Below are 18,105 nucleotides of genomic sequence, written 5' to 3'. Positions count from 1 at the left end.
TTTGCTTCTTCTTGATCTAATGGTCCCACAGGTTCCCTCGCAGGTTTCCTGCTTCTGATATACCTGAAAAAGTGTTACTATGAGTTTTCGTCTCCATGGCAAGTTTTTCTTCATTTCTCTTTTAGCTTTCTTTATCAACGCTTTGCATTTGGCTTGGCAATGCTTACGATGCTTCTTATTCTCTTCATTTGGATCCTTTTTCTATTTTTTGAAGGATGTTATTATGGCTCCAGTTGCCCATTTCCCCTCACCTTTTAACCACACTGGCTATCATTTGCTCTTTTTCCACCTTTGTTAATATGTGGAATACATCTAGACTGGGCTTCCATGATGGTATTATTAAACAACGTCCAAGCCTGATTTAAGGTCCTAACCTTTGCGGCCGATCCTTTCAGTACTAGTAAATGTAAGTTATATTTTACCAGTACTTTAGATCCAGGATAAAGATATATATATCAAGAACAAAAACTTTGAAGCATAATATCAATAGGAGTCGAAGTCGGAGCTGGAATCAGAGTTACTACTACTATTACTACTTATAATTTCTATAACACTACTAGACGTATGCAGCGCTGTTCACAGTCCATGCTCGACAGAGCTTACAATCTAATCAAGACTGACAAACACGACAAATAAGGGATTAAGGAATTACTTGAAGTGGGAATGATAAAACAGACATGGGTACTGAACAAGTGAATAGGAGTTAGGAGTTAAAAGCAGCCTCAAAAAGGTGGGCTTTTAGCCTAGATTTGAATGTGGCCAGAGACGGAGGTTGACGTATTGACTCAGGAAGTCTATTTCAGGCATATGGTGCAGCAAGATAAAAGGAACGGAGTCTGGAGTTGGCAGTGGAGAAGGATACAGATAAGAGAAATGTACCCAGAGTTCCTAGGGAGGTGTGTAGCGAGAGATAAGAGTGGAGAGGTACTAAGGAGCTGCAGAGTGAATGCACTTGTAAAGCAATAAGAGGAGTTTGAACTGTACGTCGAAATGGATAGGGAGTTGGGAGTCAGACAAAAGCAAAATGGAGGAGTCAGAATCTAAGATTTCGTGTACCAACCACAGCCCTGTTGACAAGAAACTGAACTATCAGGTTAAATATTAAGCAGACATTAACATAGAACATTCAAAGTATTTTCACAAAAATAGGAAACACTGACCATTAACTAGAATATGACTCCAGTTGCAGTCTGAGGCCAAATTACCCAAAAACAAAAGAAATGGTAGCCAAAAAGGCTAATCTGTTCAGAAACAGAAGAATACCCCCCTCTTAAGGGTGTACGCACAGTTCAGTTGGAGGCCAGTCCAATCCAATCCAGTCTGCTCTCTCTTGTATCCCGCTAAATCCCAATAATATGGTCCAAAGTGTCTTACCATAAACCAGAGGGAGAAAATATACAGTAAACATTGTTTATAGTGGAGTCTGTTCTTACATGGCCCCCTCTGACAACCTGGTATCAGTGAGGGCTGTAATTATGTGGGAATTATTTCTATGATATATCTACTTACCATAAGAAATATACAATTTGGAAATGTGGGGCAAATAGGATTTCTACCTCCTTACATCCACCCCAAGATATCGTGATAGAAAAGACAGAAAGGACAGAAGCTATGTCCCTTACAAGGGGATAGTCTTTATTCCAATATAGATAATAACAAAGCAATCAGGCAATAGAGCAATTAGACAAAGTAATTAGGCAAGGTAATCAGACAATGTAATCAGAAAAGTAATTAGGCAAAGTAACAAATAGCAATTTGTTACGAGAGGGAGAGACCACTGTGATAAAGAGTCATTCAGTTGATCATCTCACCCCTCTGACTAGATACAACACAACAGTGCCTTATATACAGTGGATTGGGCATCAATCCCCCTCCCAACTTGCAATTTCAGTTGATTTCTTTGTTACTCAGCTAATTTCTGTCTTACTTTATTGTTTACATAGAATGAAACACAGTGTCTGAATGTTTATGGAACGCAGCATCTTATAATAAGTCCAAGGTTCTTTTACCGAAGATTTTGGTCGCCATTTCGTTACAGGAATTTCCCCAGCACCCATGTTTATCATAGTGTTATCTAAATCCTCAACACTTCTTCGCCTTCAAACCTTGTCAAGTAGCTCTCCACACTTATGTTAGCTAAGATTTATATACCACATAATCCAAAGAAATGATCCTAGGCGGTTTATTGTTTTTGTTTATAAAATGCAAAAACAATTAGCATAAACTAGATCAAAATACAGAAAAAAAAAGAAAAAAAAAACAATATCACTAAATAAGGTTAATCTAGAATCTAAACAGTTTACAATGAAAGGCGCACAGTACAGAAGAGCCAAAACAGAACAAAAAAATATATATAAAGAAATAAAAAAAACTGCTACATCTAAAGAACCCTATATAGCATAAGATTTCTCAAAAAGATGAGTCTTCGTTTTTTTCCAGAAAGAAAAACAAGAGCTTTCCAATCTGAGTATGAGGCAAATCATTCCAAGCGGAAACAGAAAAGATTGAAAAAGCAGCCTTCCAATGTCTGCTGTTTTTTAGATCACTGGAAGAAGGGAAAAAAAAATACATCGATCCGGTCTGTGTTTGGGCTTGCGCTCTCTCTCAGGTTGCATCAGAGGCATCCCATAGGTCTAGCAGCACAAGGAACTTCAATCTTGCCACTGCTAACACAGGCAGAGTGAGTCCAGGGACTTCCTGCAACTTCCATTGGCATCATTTCCAGCAGAAGCAGAGTGAGTCAAGCAACGTCCTCGGAGTTCCAATGGCATGGTCTAAATGAATTCACTGGAGGTTTTTCCAGTGCTGCCCCACAGCAAGCAGTACTGCCTCTGTTTCTGGTTTTATTCCAGTCAGGGAACAACAACTCTACTTGGTAAGGTCAATACCAAAAGGACTGGAACTTAGATTTTTACTGAGGCCTTTACACTTAAATAACTCGAAGACACTTACATAGTAACATAGTAGATGATGGCAGAAGAAGACCTGCACGGTCCATCCAGTCTGCCCAACAAGATAAACTCATATGTGCTACTTTGTATGTATACCTGACCTTGATTTGTATCTACCATTTTCAGGGCACAGACCGTAGAAGTCTGCCCAGTACTAGCCCCGCCTCCCAACCACCAGCCCCGCCTCCCACCACCGGCTCCACCACCCAATCTCGGCTAAGCTTCTGAGGATCCATTCCTTCTGAACAGGATTCCTTTATGTTTATCCCAAGCATGTTTGAATTCCGTTACAGTTTTTATCTCCACCACCTCCCGCGGGAGGGCATTCCAAGCATCCACTACTCTCTCCGTGAAGAAATACTTCCTGACATTTTTCTTGAGTCTGCCCCCCTTCAATCTCATTTCATGTCCTCTAGTTCTACCGCATTCCCCTCTCCGGAAAAGGTTCGCTTGTGGATTAATACCTTTCAAATATTTGAATGTCTGTATCATATCACCCCTGTTTCTCCTTTCCTCCAGGGTATACATGTTCAGGTCAGCAAGTCTCACCTCATACGTCACTTGAGACTAGATAGAAAATAGAGAGAAAGTTGGGCTGGGATTTTTATTGTAAACCGCCTTAATTTGCCTGCAGCGAAAGTGGTATAACAAGTTTAATAAATAATTTCAGACTAAATAAAAAGATATGCAGCATACCTGCCATGATTCTTCTGTTTATAAAGAGAATTGTGCACGCATGCAGTCATGTTATCTCTGGGCAACAGCGAAACATGGTGATCCCAGTTCCTCATCTGTTGCTTCTTGTCTTCCAGCTAGGGATAAGTGGCTCCCATCTGACCCCCAGATCATATCAGAGGGTCTGTACGCAATAGCTGTGGTGCTGAGCTTCTCCCGCATCGCCTACATCCTTCCAGCCAATGAGAGTTTTGGGCCACTGCAGATCTCTCTGGGGAGGACAGTGAAAGACATCTTCAAGTTCATGGTTCTTTTCATCATGGTCTTCCTCGCATTCATGATTGGGATGTTCATCCTATATTCCTACTACTTGGGGGCGAAAGTCAACTCTGCTTTCACTACGTGAGTAGATGTCTGTCTTCCAAAAAAAGAGAGAGGCTGAAGCAACAGCATGAAAGCACCGTCAGAAGCATCAGATTATTGAAATACTAGTAAAACAGGCCCGTTTCTGACACAAATGAAACGGGCGCTAGCAAGGTTTTCCTCGGAGTGTGTATGTTTGAGAGAGTATGTGTGAGATTGTGTGTGTGAGAGAGAGAGTGAATGTGCGAGTGTGTGTGTGACAGAGAGTGAGACTGCTGGGTGCGAGTGTCTCCTCTGTCCTCTGCCCCCCCTCCAGCCAACCAGCGATTCTCCTTTCTCCCCTGCTCCTCCTCCAGCCACCCAGCGATTCTACTTTTTCCCTTGCCCCCCTCCAGCCACCCACCGATGCTCTTCTCTCTCCTGCCCCCCCTCCAGCCACCCAGCGATTGTCCTATCTCCCCTGCCCCCCTTCAGCCACCCAGCGATTTTCCTTTTTCCCTTGCCCCCCCTCCAGCCACCCAGCGATTCTCCTTTTTCCCTTGCCCCCCCTCCAGCCACCCAGCGATTCTCCTCCCTCCCCTGCCCCCCTCCAGCCACCCAGCGATTCTCCTCTCTCCCCTGCCCCCCTCCAGCCACCCAGTGATTCTCCTCTCTCTCCTGCCCCCCTCCAGCCACCCAGCGATTCTCCTCTGTCCCCTACCCCCCTCCAGCCACTCAGCGAGTCTCCTCTGTCCCCTGCTCCCCCTCCAGCCACCCAGTGATTCTCCTCTCTCTCCTGCTCCCCCTCCAGTCACCCAGCGATTGTCCTATCTCCCCTGCCCCCCTTCAGCCACCCAGCGATTTTCCTTTTTCCCTTGCCCCCCCTCCAGCCACCCAGCGATTCTCCTTTTTCCCTTGCCCCCCCTCCAGCCACCCAGCGAATCTCCTCCCTCCCCTGCCCCCCTCCAGCCACCCAGCGATTCTCCTCTCTCCCCTGCCCCCCTCCAGCCACCCAGTGATTCTCCTCTCTCTCCTGCCCCCCTCCAGCCACCCAGCGATTCTCCTCTGTCCCCTACCCCCTCCAGCCACTCAGCGAGTCTCCTCTGTCCCCTGCTCCCCCTCCAGTCACCCAGCGATTGTCCGATCTCCCCTGCCCCCCTTCAGCCACCCAGCGATTCTCCTCCCTCCCCTGCCCCCCTTCCAGCCACCCAGCGATTGTCCTATCTTCCCTGCCCCCCCTCCAGCCACTCCTCCACTTTAATCAGCATATATTAAATTCCCCCATATGCTACAGAAAAGCACCGAGCACATCCTATATAATAAAACACACCTCCAACGTTCTGAAGCCGAGAAAGTGAAGCCTTCAAGCCTTGAAGCATTCGTGCGTTCTGAAAGGCTCCATCTCCTCAATTGACGACACGTAGTTCCGGAACGTTGCAGGAATGCTTCAAGACTTGAAGGCTTCACTTTCTCGGCTTCAGAAAGTTGGAGGTGCGTTTTATTATATAGGATGGAATAGATTCGGTCGTAAGGAAGGAGTGTGGCTTGTTGGTTAGAGCACTAGATTCGGCAAAAATCCTGAGATGGGTTCAGGTTATGGGCGTAAAAGTTTTACATGTTTTGGAAAAGCAGGGGTCCTTTTACTAAGGTGCGCTGAAAAATGGGCTGAGCTAGTGTAGGTGCGTGTTTTGGTCGCACACAGATCCATTTGTCAGCGTGCCTGTAAAAAAGGCTTTTTTAAATTTTGGGCAAAATAAAAATTGCAACGCATCCATTTTGTGTCTGAGACCTTACCGCCACCCATTGACTTAGTGGTAATCGTCTACGTGCGTAGAATGACAATTACCGCCCGGTTTCTGCAAGCGTGCAGGAAAATAACAATTATTATCTGGTGTGCATAGTGGTTGCACGTAAAAAAACAAAATCACCGCCCTGGCCACGTGGTAGACGGGCGGTAAGTCCGAATTGATGCGCGTAGGATGCTTACCCGTGGCTTAGTACAAGGGCCCCTAATTCATTTACCCTCAGATTCTATATATGGTGTCCAGATTTGAGTGCGCTCCCAAAATGCGTGCACAGCTTAATTGGCTAACGAGCTGTTAATTATCAATAACTGAGTGCTAACAATCAATTAGTGTCATTAATTGGCACCAATTAGGATTTGCGCTATTCTATAACATCGGGGTCCTAAATCCCATAGCACAAAAGAGGGGCCCGGGCAAAGGAGGGGCATGGGTGGGTCGAGGGCATTCCAAAAATATTGCACGTGGGGTTCTAGAGTAATGGGTCAGCAAACCCAGCTTCAGCACCAGCTTTTACACCAGGTTTCAGCAGATGTAAATCTGGTGCCCTTATAGTCTAGTGCTTAGCACCGATCTCTTCTGCTGCCCATTTCTGAACGCCATTTATGGAATCCCCCCCTTAGAGATTAAAGTAAAAAAAGAAGGAGATAACTTACAAAATAGTAATATGGAATATGACTTCAGGATGTTATGCTCTTCCTGTGATTGTGAGCAGGGCCAGTCGAATACCTCTTCGTTTGGACATTCCAACAACTTGGGGCATTTTTCTGCCATAGGAAGCACAGCAGAAACATCCATGGCTAAGGGTTGGATGCTCTACCCATCCCCATCCCACCCCACTGCTCCTCCATCCATCCCTTGGCTCATCTTCTCTCCCTGCATATGCCCTTCCTTCTCTCACCCTCCACCCCTCGGTATCTGTCCTTCTCCCACCTGTCCCTCTGCTCGTCTTCACCTCTCCCTGCATATGCCCTTGCTTCTCTCACCCTCCACCCCTCAGTATCTGTCCTTCTCCCACCTGTCCCTCTGCTCGTCTTCACCTCTCCCTGCATATGCCCTTCCTTCTTTCACCCTCCACCCCTCGGTATTTGTCATTCTCTCCCTTCTCCCCACCTATCCCCTTGCATTCTGCTCATGCTTTTTGCTATTCATTCCCCCTTTCTGAAGTGAGGCCGGTGACCTCTCAGTCTAGGGCCCTTTAAATATGTGGATCGATCTTATTGAATGCTTTGCTACAGCCACTCAGAGAGTAGAATTAGATATAAGATTCCGGAAGGAAGTCAAGACATTATTGTTCACTGAGACCTGTGGATTAGGTTAGGTGGGAATGAGGCTTAAGGATATCATTACTAAGAAGTTATTAATTTGATTCTCTTGGATGATACATGTCGATCTGTACACCACCATGATGGGGTACTCCCCAGATTGGCAATTTAAAAAAAATTTGTAAATAAATAAGTAATAAATAAATCCAGTGGGCCCACATTATGCAGGACAGATTGCATACAAAACTTATTACATCACATCTTGGCTTCCAGCATTGCCACTATGCGATGGTCTAAATTAAGCACATAAGGGGGACGATTCTGTACCATTTAGGCGAGTAGAAGGAGGCTAGGTTCCATTATAAAATACTAAAATAACACAGAATTGATGGGCCTAACATTTAGCATGTACTATGGCTAGGGTTACCATATTTTGTCCCCCAAAAGGAGAACACATGCCCCGCCCCCTTTCACACCCCACCCTGCCCCCTTTCATGCCCTTGCTCCGCCCCTGTCACATTTTCCCCTCCCCCCTGTCACACACCCCATCACCTCCCCTCCCCGTCACCCCCCTCCCCTTACCTTACTACTGCCCTGGTGGTCTAGTGACCTCTTCGGGGGAGGAAAGAGCCCCCTCTTTCCTGCCCGGAGCGCTGCCCTGCATGCATCCTTCCTGTTCGTGATCTCGGCGCTGATTCAAAATGGCTGCCAAGAGTTGAAGTCTCGAGAGGTCACTTCAACTCTCGGCGGCCATTTTGAATCTGCACCGAGATCAGCAACAGGAAGGAAGCATGCAGGGCAGCGCTCCGGGCAGGAAAGAGGGGGCTCTTTCCTCCCCCGAAGAGGTCACTAGACCACCAGGGCAGTAGTAAGTAAGGGGAGGGGAGGCTAGCAATCTGCCCGTTTGTCCGGATTTCTGGACAAAAACAGGACATGTCCGGGTAAATCTGGACATATGGTAACCCTAACTATGGCAGCCATAGAGCTGGTGTAAGTGTGAGTATGTAAATGTGGCAGGGACGTATATAACAAATATTTATACCCTGATCATTCGTCAGCCATGCAAGATACACCCATATTTACAGAAAAGGCTTAGGCAGAACACTGGTATTTAGACGTGTATGTGTGCACATACGTGCATATATGATATTATTTGAAACACGTATGCACATAAAATGTCCGTAAATAGCACCTAGTTTCCAGAATTGCTGCAAAGTTGCTTATGGCCCAATAGAATGTTGATCTGGCCCTGTCCGTTTACGCCCTTGTTAATTTCTTCTTTCCTTGTGCTTCCATTAAAGTGTTGAAGAAAGCTTCAAGACTCTGTTTTGGTCCATCTTCGGCTTGTCCGAGGTGACCTCTGTTGTCCTGAAGTACGACCACAAGTTCATCGAGAACATCGGTTATGTCCTATATGGTGTCTACAATGTCACCATGGTTGTGGTTCTCCTCAACATGCTCATTGCTATGATCAACAGCTCTTACCAGGAAATTGAGGTAAGAAATACCTCCCCCCCCCCCATCCCACACTTGCAGAGAATCTCTGACTGATCCACATGATCTCAGCTGCTGTTTTGCAGCTGAACCTAAACGCTGGATTATCTTTTGAAAAGTATGATGGAGTTTCTGTATTTTTTAAGGGGGGGGGGGGTGTTGCATTTTCTCTCCTTTCTGTCCCAAGACACTCACTGAGGGGTTCATGCAGAAAGCCTTACAGTAGAGCCCACACTGTACCTCGAAATTGACGCTACAAAAATACTGTGACATGCTGTTACCAATGAACATGCAAACTACTGCTGTTCCAAAATCGTGGCACTAATCTGTGATTAATTTCTAAATGTCACTTTTCCTGTTAGTGCCTAAAATGAAGGTGACATTAAAAAACAAAAAGTATGCCACAGTGTTTTACATCAGCCTCTTACCCCCCCCCCCCCCAAAGTCCTGACATCTATCCCCTCCCATCCGACACCTCTACCCGCCCCAAAACATGTCCGTGGTGTCTAGCAGCACCCTCACACATGACTGACCCCCCTCCCTCCTATCCTGACCCCTGGAAATTATCCCTGGGGTCTAGTGGTAGCCTTCCCTTCCACCCATCACCCATGACCCAACTGGACTACAAAAATATTCCCTGGTAGTCTAGTGGTCCAACCTCCCTCCCTCCACTTCCAAAAGATTCCCCATCCACCCTGCAATCCCTTGCATAGTCCCTCCCAGACCCCGTAACTTAAATGAGGCAGGAGCCATGCCCGCTTACTCCTGCCTCTGATGCCATTTGCTTCAAAATGGCAGTGCCCTGCCCCATGCAGTGTATCTTGAAATGCAGCAAGTAGGATCAATTTGCCATATAAGAGAAAATTCCCTTATATAGCAGACTGACCCTGCCTGGTGCATATTGAAGATGACGGCTCTGGAGGCAGGAGCTATATCGTCCCTGCCTCACTTAAGGTTCTGGGTCTGGGAGAGCCTAGGCAAGGGGTCATGGTGTGGAGGTAAGGTCCAGGATTTTTTCTGGAAGGGCAGGGAAAGGAGGGGGGCCACTAGACTACCAGAGAATTTTTTTTTTGAAGTGGGGATTGGGTCGGGGGGGGGGGGGTCACTAGACTATTAGGGTAATTTTTTGTAATATCAGAGGAAAAGGGGGTTGGGTTGGGAGGGAGGCCATTAGACTACTAGGCAACTTTTACTTTAGTAACAGGGGAAGGGGGATTGATTTGGGAGGGGGGGGCAGAGGCCCCAGTCTACCTCTGCGCCCCCCCCCCCCCAAATTGCAAGGCTGGCTAAACCCAGGGAGAGAGCCTGGGAGGGAGCAATGCATTACTCTCTCCAGAAAAAAAGAAAGATTTTAAATGCTCCCAGGTTCCAAACTAATTCATGTTTAATGTGGGATAAAATGCCCAAAACAAGTAAATAGATAGATAGAAACTCTGAATGTTGAGCACCTGATCCTCGTAATATGATGTCTGTTTTAGTGGACCTTTTACCAGGAGAAAAAAAAAATCTCTGTACGTATACAACACACGCTAGGGTGTCCCTGTAACCAGCCCCTCCTCCAAATGACACACTAATTACGATTTATAACAAATTACTACTCTACCTATAAAAAGTTATACTTTCCCTAGTACATCCCCCGCCACTGCAGTCCACGGTCTCACCTGCCTGCCTCCACGGCTCTGGGCCCCCTTCATTCAAAGCGGCAGTCGCAGATCGCGTCTCTTCTGGCCTTCCCTCCCTGTGTTCCACCCTTGTCTGATGTAACTTCCAGTTTCCGCGAGGGTGGGACACAGGGAGGGAAGGCCAGAAGAGACGCGATCTGCAACTGCCGCTTTGAATGAAGGGGGCCCGGAGCCGAGGAGGCAGGTAGGTGAGACCGGGAACTGTAGCGCCGGCGGACTGACCCCGGCGCCGGGCCCCCCTTGGAGGCCTGGGGAATTTTGCCCCCCCCCCCCCATCTCGGCGGCCCCGGTCCCAGGACACTGTGCTAGTGGTGAGGACCTGGGTTATATTAGTGAGAGTTTAGAGTGTTATTCACTGTTTCCCAAACAGTATGTCATGGTAAGGGCTAAGTGAGGTATTACGTGCATCACTTTACTGTGCTCTGGACCTTGCTGTGCTTCATTTGTTATCATATTCTGCAGCAGGAGATTGAAGGAGGAAACCTTCTCCTCAGAAGCGTAGCCAGGTTGAAGGCGGAGGGAGAGCGGACTGCCAATGGTGCTGGCGACAGATCGTGTGAAAAACAGGCGCCATCACCGTCGGAAGTCCGTTTGTGGGAGCAGCTGCTCCCCTGGAGACCCCCACCACCACTAGCTACACCTCTGGTTCTTCTCTTTTCCTCTTCTGCAGGACGACAGTGATGTAGAGTGGAAGTTTGCCCGCTCCAAGCTCTGGCTGTCTTACTTTGACGATGGGAAGACACTGCCACCACCCTTCAGCATCATACCAAGCCCCAAATCTCTTTTCTACTTCGTCATGAGGATAGTTAACTGGTCTAAATGCAGAACAAGCTGGCTGCAAAAGGATCTAGAAACTGGATTAGATAACTCCAAGTCCAGGGTAGGTACCAGCCTCGTCCTTCCTCACTATTTTCTCCTCTGTGTACAATGACCTCTGAAGCTTAGGGTTGCCACCTCATCCAGGTCCCGGATAGTCCTGTTTTGGTAGCAATGCATGCAATGGGATTGCATTTCAGATTTTCTTAATAACTATGAATTATGAGGTAAATTTCAGCATGGGGATATCTTAACATTAGCAATATAAACTTATATTCCACTAACACCTCATGGTTCTAAGCAGATCACAAATTCACAAGAAGCTGGACATACCCAAGAAGTTACAATAATAATTAACAAAAATGTACATTCTCATTTGAAATCTACTAGTCCGTGCTAATGTTTTAGATCTGTAACCTAACTTTGGTTTCAGCACTACTCGCTCTGTATTGCAGCAGCTGGTACGCTTGTCAGTCACAGTGGTTAAGGGTAAGACGGTCTCCCCTGAAACTGAGTACACTTCCTCCTGAATAGTACAGACGTTTACAGGCAGGCTGCTTCCTGCCTTCCCTTCATTCGCGGCCGGTGCGCCTTCGCAGCTTGTCACATTTTTTATGGCTCCCAGCCCCGGACCTTCCCAAGCACAGCGCTACCCACTGGCCACCAGGGATTGGGACAGAAATATCTTGACTAAGTTCGGGACCACCCTCCAGCCACCAGAACCCTAAAATGGGTTACAAGGACAATGAAAAAACAGGCACCGCAAGCAGATTTAAAAAAAAAATCTTTTCTTTTCTTTTAAAACTTTTGTACCCCTTTACATTTGTCCCCCCCCCCCAATAAAAATGTCATCCCTGACATTTCTTTAACACCAATATAAAACAAACAGAGAGGGTATACAGCATACATAGAAAATATACAAACAAAAAAAGCAACACTGGGCCTTCAAGGCTGGGACAACAGGCAGGGCCGTGCCGACGCGGTAAGCGAGGTAAGCATGGCAGGAGGGCGCCATCCTCTGGGGGGCGCCCCGCCGCACCATGCTTACCTCACCCTCTTCTCCCCAGATCCTTTTTTTTTGTTTGTTTAAATTTACCTCTCCGGCGGGCGGCAGCGTAGGCAGCGTTAGTGAGAAGGAGGCGGCGCTCCCCCGGCCGCCCCAACGTGTCTTCCCTTCACTCGGTTCCACCTTCTTCTGACGTCATTTCTGACATCAGAAGAAGGCGGGACACAGCGAAGGGAAGACACGTCGGGGCGGCCGGGGGAGCGCCGCCTCCTTCTCACTAACGCTGCCTACGCTGCCACGCGCCGGAGAGGTAAATTTAAACAAACAAAAAAAAAGGATCTGGGGAGAAGAGCGCGGGTACTGTAACGCTCGTTTTCGGGGGGGGGCGCCAGAGAGGCCAACTGCAGGGGGGTGCCAGAGACCCTAGGCACGGCCCTGACAACAGGAGTATTTTATTGAAATATGACCCGACACGGGCCGTGTTTCGGTGTTAGGTAACGCCTGCCTCAGGGGTCTCTGAGAATGAATTGGAAAAAAACTTCTGAGCCAAGCGATCCTGTCGAAAAGGACAGCCACGGTATGAGAAATAAACTCCTGTGTTAGCCTGCTCTTTTGCAAATTGTTTTTACCAAAGGAACGGCTATTTCTCATACCGTGGCTGTCCTTTTCGAAAGGATCACTCATTTAGCTGTCTGTGATTGGCTGAGAGAGACCCCTGTCTGTGATTGGCTGAGAGAGACCTGAAGGGCATAATCAAAAGGGAGGAATACCCAAGCAAGTACAGCTGTGGCCAAGTGGTTAGAACACTGCTCTTATAATCCACAGGTGGCCAGTTCAAATCCCACTGGTACTATTGAAAAAGTTGTCCAGACCACTTGGATTTTTTTTCCACTTTCTTTGAAGCCAGCCATCTGTAAACCCGGCGATCTCAACATTTGACCTAAATGTTGAGATTTAGCCGGCCCTAACCGTATTATCAAAAGAAAAGATGGCTGGTCATCTTCTTTGATAATACGGTTGGCGCCGGCCCCAAAGATGGCCGGCCATATAGATGGCCAGCGCCGTTCGATTATGCCCCTCTGTCAATCACGATTATTATTTATTATTATTTATTGCATTTGTTACCCGCATTATCCCACCTATTTGCAGGCTCAATGTGGCTTACATAGTTTGGTTATGACATTGTCATTCCAGAATATCAGATACAGTTAGTAGTGTGTAGGGATTATGTAGGGAAGAAAGAGGAAGTGATCTTTAATGTTATACCACTTGTATCTCTCACTCCAGAATGGCGATCGCCATGACGGTACAATGTAAGCCACATTGAGCCTGCAAATAGGTGGGAAAATGTGGGATACAAATGCAACAAATAAATAAGTACCAATCGTTGGCCTTAATGAGCACAAATTGGGACTAATAAACAGTTCTGCCCCTATTCTGTAAATTGAACACCTAACTTCTGTCATGCTGAACTCCCAAGGGGGTAATCACTCACATCCAAAGTTATGTTATGTTATCAGGGATTTGTCTCTCGCCAACTCTCTAAATTTAGATTCAAGACGAGTTACGACCAGTATAAATAAGAATCTGACAACAAAACATCAGGAATTACACAAATTCAGAGAAATAAAAAACCAAAATATTACATGCAGTAAGAAAGTTAAGGCCCCTCCCAGACCTAGTAAACAGATAAGTTTTCAAAGCTGTCCAAACATTCTCTGATTATTTTAACCACAAAAGGAAGGCAGCCTGAGACCTATTCAGTAATGGAATACATAAGTACATAAGTACATAGGTAATGCCATACTGGGAAAAGACCAAGGGTCCATCGAGCCCAGCATCCTGTCCACGACAGCGGCCAATCCAGGCCAAGGGCACCTGGCAAGCTTCCCAAACGTACAAACATTCTATACATGTTATTCCTGGAATTGTGGATTTTTCCAAGTCCATTTAGTAGCGGTTTATGGACTTGTCCTTTAGGAAACCGTCCAACCCCTTTTTAAACTCTGCTAAGCTAACCGCCTTCACCACTTTCTCCGGCAACGAATTCCAGAGTTTAATTATACGTTGGGTGAAGAAATATTTTCTCCGATTTGTTTTAAATTTACTACACTGTAGTTTCATCGCATGCCCCCTAGTCCTAGTATTTTTGGAAAGCGTGAACAGACGCTTCACATCCACCTGTTCCACTCCACTCATTATTTTATATACCTCTATCATGTCTCCCCTCAGCTGTCTCTTCTCCAAGCTGAATAGCCCTAGCCTCCTTAATCTTTCTTCATAGGGAAGTCGTCCCATCCCCGCTATCATTTTAGTCGCCCTTCGCTGCACCTTTTCCAATTCTACTATATCTTTCTTGAGATGCGGCGACCAGAATTGAACACAATACTCAAGGTGCGGTTGCACCATGGAGCGATACAACAACATTATAACATCCTCACACCTGTTTTCTATACCTTTCCTAATAATACCCAACATTCTATTCGCTTTCCGAGCCGCAGCAGCACACTGAGCAGAAGGTTTCAGCGTATTATCGACGACGACGACACCCAGATCCCTTTCTTGGTCCGTAACTCCTAACGTGGAACCTTGCATGATGTAGCTATAATTCGGGTTCTTTTTTCCCACATGCATCACCTTGCACTTGCTCACATTAAACATCATCTGCCATTTAGCCGCCCAGTCTCGTAAGGTCCTCTTGTAATTTTTCACAATCCTGTCGCGATTTAACGACTTTGAATAACTTTGTGTCATCAGCAAATTTAATTACCTCGCTAGTTACTCCCATCTCTAAATCATTTATAAATATATTAAAAAGCAGCGGTCCTAGCACAGATCCCTGAGGAATCCCACTAACTACCCTTCTCCATTGTGAATACTGCCCATTAATCCCACTCTCTGTTTCCTATCCTTCAACCAGTTTTTAATCCACAATAGGACGTTTCCTCCTATCCCATGACCCTCCAATTTCCTCTGTAGCCTTTCATGAGGTACCTTGTCAAACGCCTTTTGAAAATCCAGATACACGAAATCAACCAGCTCCCCTTTGTCCACATGTTTGTTTACTCCTTCAAAGAATTGAAGTAAATTGGTCGGGCAAGATTTCCCCACACAAAAGCCCTGCTGACTCGGTCTCAGTAATCCATGTCCTCGGATGTGTTCTGTAATTTTGTTTTTAATAATAGCCTCTACCATTTTCCCCGGCACTGACGTCAGACTTACCGGTCTATAATTTCCTGGATCTCCCCTGGAGCCTTTTAAAAAAATCGGCGTTACATTGGCCACCCTCCAATCTTCCTGTACCACGCTCGATTTTAAGGATAAGTTGCATATCACTAGCAGTAGCTCCTCAAGGAGGACTTTTCACCTGTAAACTGAGTCTCTACATAGAGAAACTCCTATGGCCTCACTGAAGGGACATTTAAACCTTAACCTAGAGAAAGTCCCCTAAATTATGGAGAAAGACCATAAATCAGCCAAGTTTGCAGAACTTTCAGTTCCAAGAGGGAGATTTTAGCCCACATCAGTCATGGCAAACGTGTTTATTAAAAGTGGACAAAACCATGGGGCTGGATGAGATACATTCTAGGATGCTGACACAGCTCCAAGAGGTTCTAGCAGGTCCTCTAAAGATGTGTTTAACAGATCTTTGGAGACAGGAGAGGTTCCACGGGATTGCAGAAGGGCTGATGTGGTTCCGCTTCATAAAAGTGGTAACAGAGAGAGGAGGGAAACAAACGACAGGATGATGATAGGAAACATAAGGAAGACATTGCTGAAGGAAAGTATAGTGAACTTTCTTCCATCCAATAGGTTGCAAGATCCGAGGCAAAATGGCTATACCAGTTCATAGACAGACCACCTTAGTTCCCCATTTTCCTGCACCAGTGCTCAGAGCACATGGAGGTGTTTTTTTTTTTATCTTGTGCTGCTTATAACCAAATGCTCAGTGCAAAGTGGCTGCCTTGGAACTTACAAGTCTGCGTTTCTTTTCTCACAGCTGAACCTTTTCATGCAGTCTAACTTGAAAGCTCTTGAATCTCACAGCTTCGACAGTATTCTGAACCAGCCCTCCCGCTATCAGGTAAGCAGCAGTGATGAGGAGCAGCAGCGCTCTTAGCCAGCCATCCACTACCAGGTAACACGGTAAACCCATGTTTTCTGTCGACAAGGAGGACTGAGTCAGGCACATTGTACTGCTTCGGTATTGCAGCCTGCTCACTTGATCACCACAGACTGCTCAAAGACTAAAATACTACAGATTCTTTTAGATTCATATTGGGTAAATGAAACGCTTTATTTGCACTTTAATTGGAGAGTGTATAAATCACAATTGTTAGTGCATCACAATGATTAAGAAATACACACACTAATCGAGTACATTACTAAAGGAAGGCTACAGAAAAGTAAAATAAGAAAGATATATATTTATGTATATACATACATCATCACTGGTCAGGAATTACATCATTCAGGCCCTTATCTCATCAGCTGGGGGGCCCAGACCAGGAGCAAGTCTTTTCTGCACGATGCGTCCATCCACAGAATGAGCCCCAAGGCTCTGCTGCAAAAAGCTCCCTTTTTTATTAAGCTAAAACTTATCCAGGAATGTGCATGAGGTTTCAGTCATATACTCTCAGTTCAGGTAAACAAACCACTGGCCAGGTGGCTTATCTCCAGAACCTCAAGCAAACTCTGCCTCCCTCCTGCACAAGCTGGCTTAAGAGGCATTCCAACCTGTTCTTGAGAGGTGCCTTATCTCATACATTGTTCTTGAGATGTGCCTTACATTCCATCCTGTTATTTGAGATACACCAGGAAAGTCACTTTTGGGTCAAAGACGGGGGATTTTAAAAATGTATTATCGATTAAAGCAAGACTGAAAAGCAATCCTTAATATTTTCCATCACACACATGAGTCATGTCTACAGCATTTGCCTTAGTAGAACATGGAATATTATTGGACTGACATAGTCGGAGAGGTGTTCACTTGGATTAAAGGATTTCTGGCTTCAGAAAATTTGGAGAAATCAATGATCACAAGATTGGCCTATCAAGTAGGAGTCCCTCAAGGCTTTTCATTATTGTTTAGTTTATTCAGTCTCTATCTGAGTAGTTTAGGCCAGGGCTTACAATCATATGATAAAATCCTTTGAGAATAAATGTTCTTTGAATGGGGGAAAAGCCTGTGAATTTCCGAGAGGTTACCCTAAGGTTGAGGCAATAGAGATTCATTGGGTGGCAGAGCTGGTGGTGGGAGGCAGGGCTAGTGGTTGGGAGGTAGGGCTAGTGCTGGGCAGACTTCTACGGTCTGTGCCCTGAAAATGGCAGATACAAATCAAGGTCAGGTATACACAAAAAGTAGCACGTATGAGTTTATCTTGTTGGGCAGAATGGATGGACAGTACAGGTCTTTCTCTGGCGTCATCTACTATGTTACTATCATTACTATTAAAAATGCAGATTAAGGGGTAGACATTCAGCTGGTGGTGGTGAGCTTTTATTAACCGCCACTGCTGTTGTTCCCAGATATTTAATGCTGGGTCATGTCCAGGCACCAGCACTAAATATCCAGATTTATGCAGCTGGCTATGTCTTATGCAGTTCAGTGCTATATTCAGCAGTTAACAGCCTAAGCGACACCGTGTAAAAATAGGACTGTGTTTTATGCAGTCTGATATGACCGCTTAACCTAGGCAGTTAAGTGCTAAATATCGACACATATAAGTACATAAGTATTGCCACACTGGGACAGACCAAAGGTCCATCAAGCCCAGCATCCTGTTTCCAACAGTGGCCAATCCAGGTTGCAAATAGCTGGCAAGATCCCAAAAACGTTCAGTACATTTTATGCTGTTTATCCCAGAAATAAGTAGTGGATTTTCCCCAAGTCAATTTAATAATGGTCTATGGACTTTTCCTTTAAGAAGCTGTCCAGATCCTTTTTAAACTCCGCTAAGCTAACCGCCTTTACCACATTCTCTGGCAACGAATTCCAGAGTTTAATTAACACGTTGAGTGAAGAAAATATTTTCTCCAATTCGTATTAAATTTACTACTTTGTAACTTCAT

General features: G+C 45.7%; 1 protein-coding gene across 1 annotated transcript in view; it reads left to right on the top strand.

The window, feature by feature from the left end:
- TRPC3 (transient receptor potential cation channel subfamily C member 3) overlaps nt 1–18,105 on the top strand; it is a 105,818-nt gene that overhangs the window by 75,146 nt on the left and 12,567 nt on the right. Inside the window, exons 7-10 of the mRNA XM_030191771.1 lie at nt 3,764–4,028; nt 8,337–8,532; nt 10,882–11,091; nt 16,034–16,117. Of these exons, the coding sequence (XP_030047631.1) occupies nt 3,764–4,028; nt 8,337–8,532; nt 10,882–11,091; nt 16,034–16,117 (755 nt within the window). The remainder of the gene's footprint in view (nt 1–3,763; nt 4,029–8,336; nt 8,533–10,881; nt 11,092–16,033; nt 16,118–18,105) is intronic.

Source organism: Microcaecilia unicolor, chromosome 2 (genome assembly GCF_901765095.1).
Source record: "Microcaecilia unicolor chromosome 2, aMicUni1.1, whole genome shotgun sequence".
Classification (NCBI taxonomy): domain Eukaryota; kingdom Metazoa; phylum Chordata; class Amphibia; order Gymnophiona; family Siphonopidae; genus Microcaecilia; species Microcaecilia unicolor.
The sequence above is the reverse complement of the archived record's forward strand: the minus strand, read 5'-3'. Positions and strand labels throughout refer to the sequence as shown.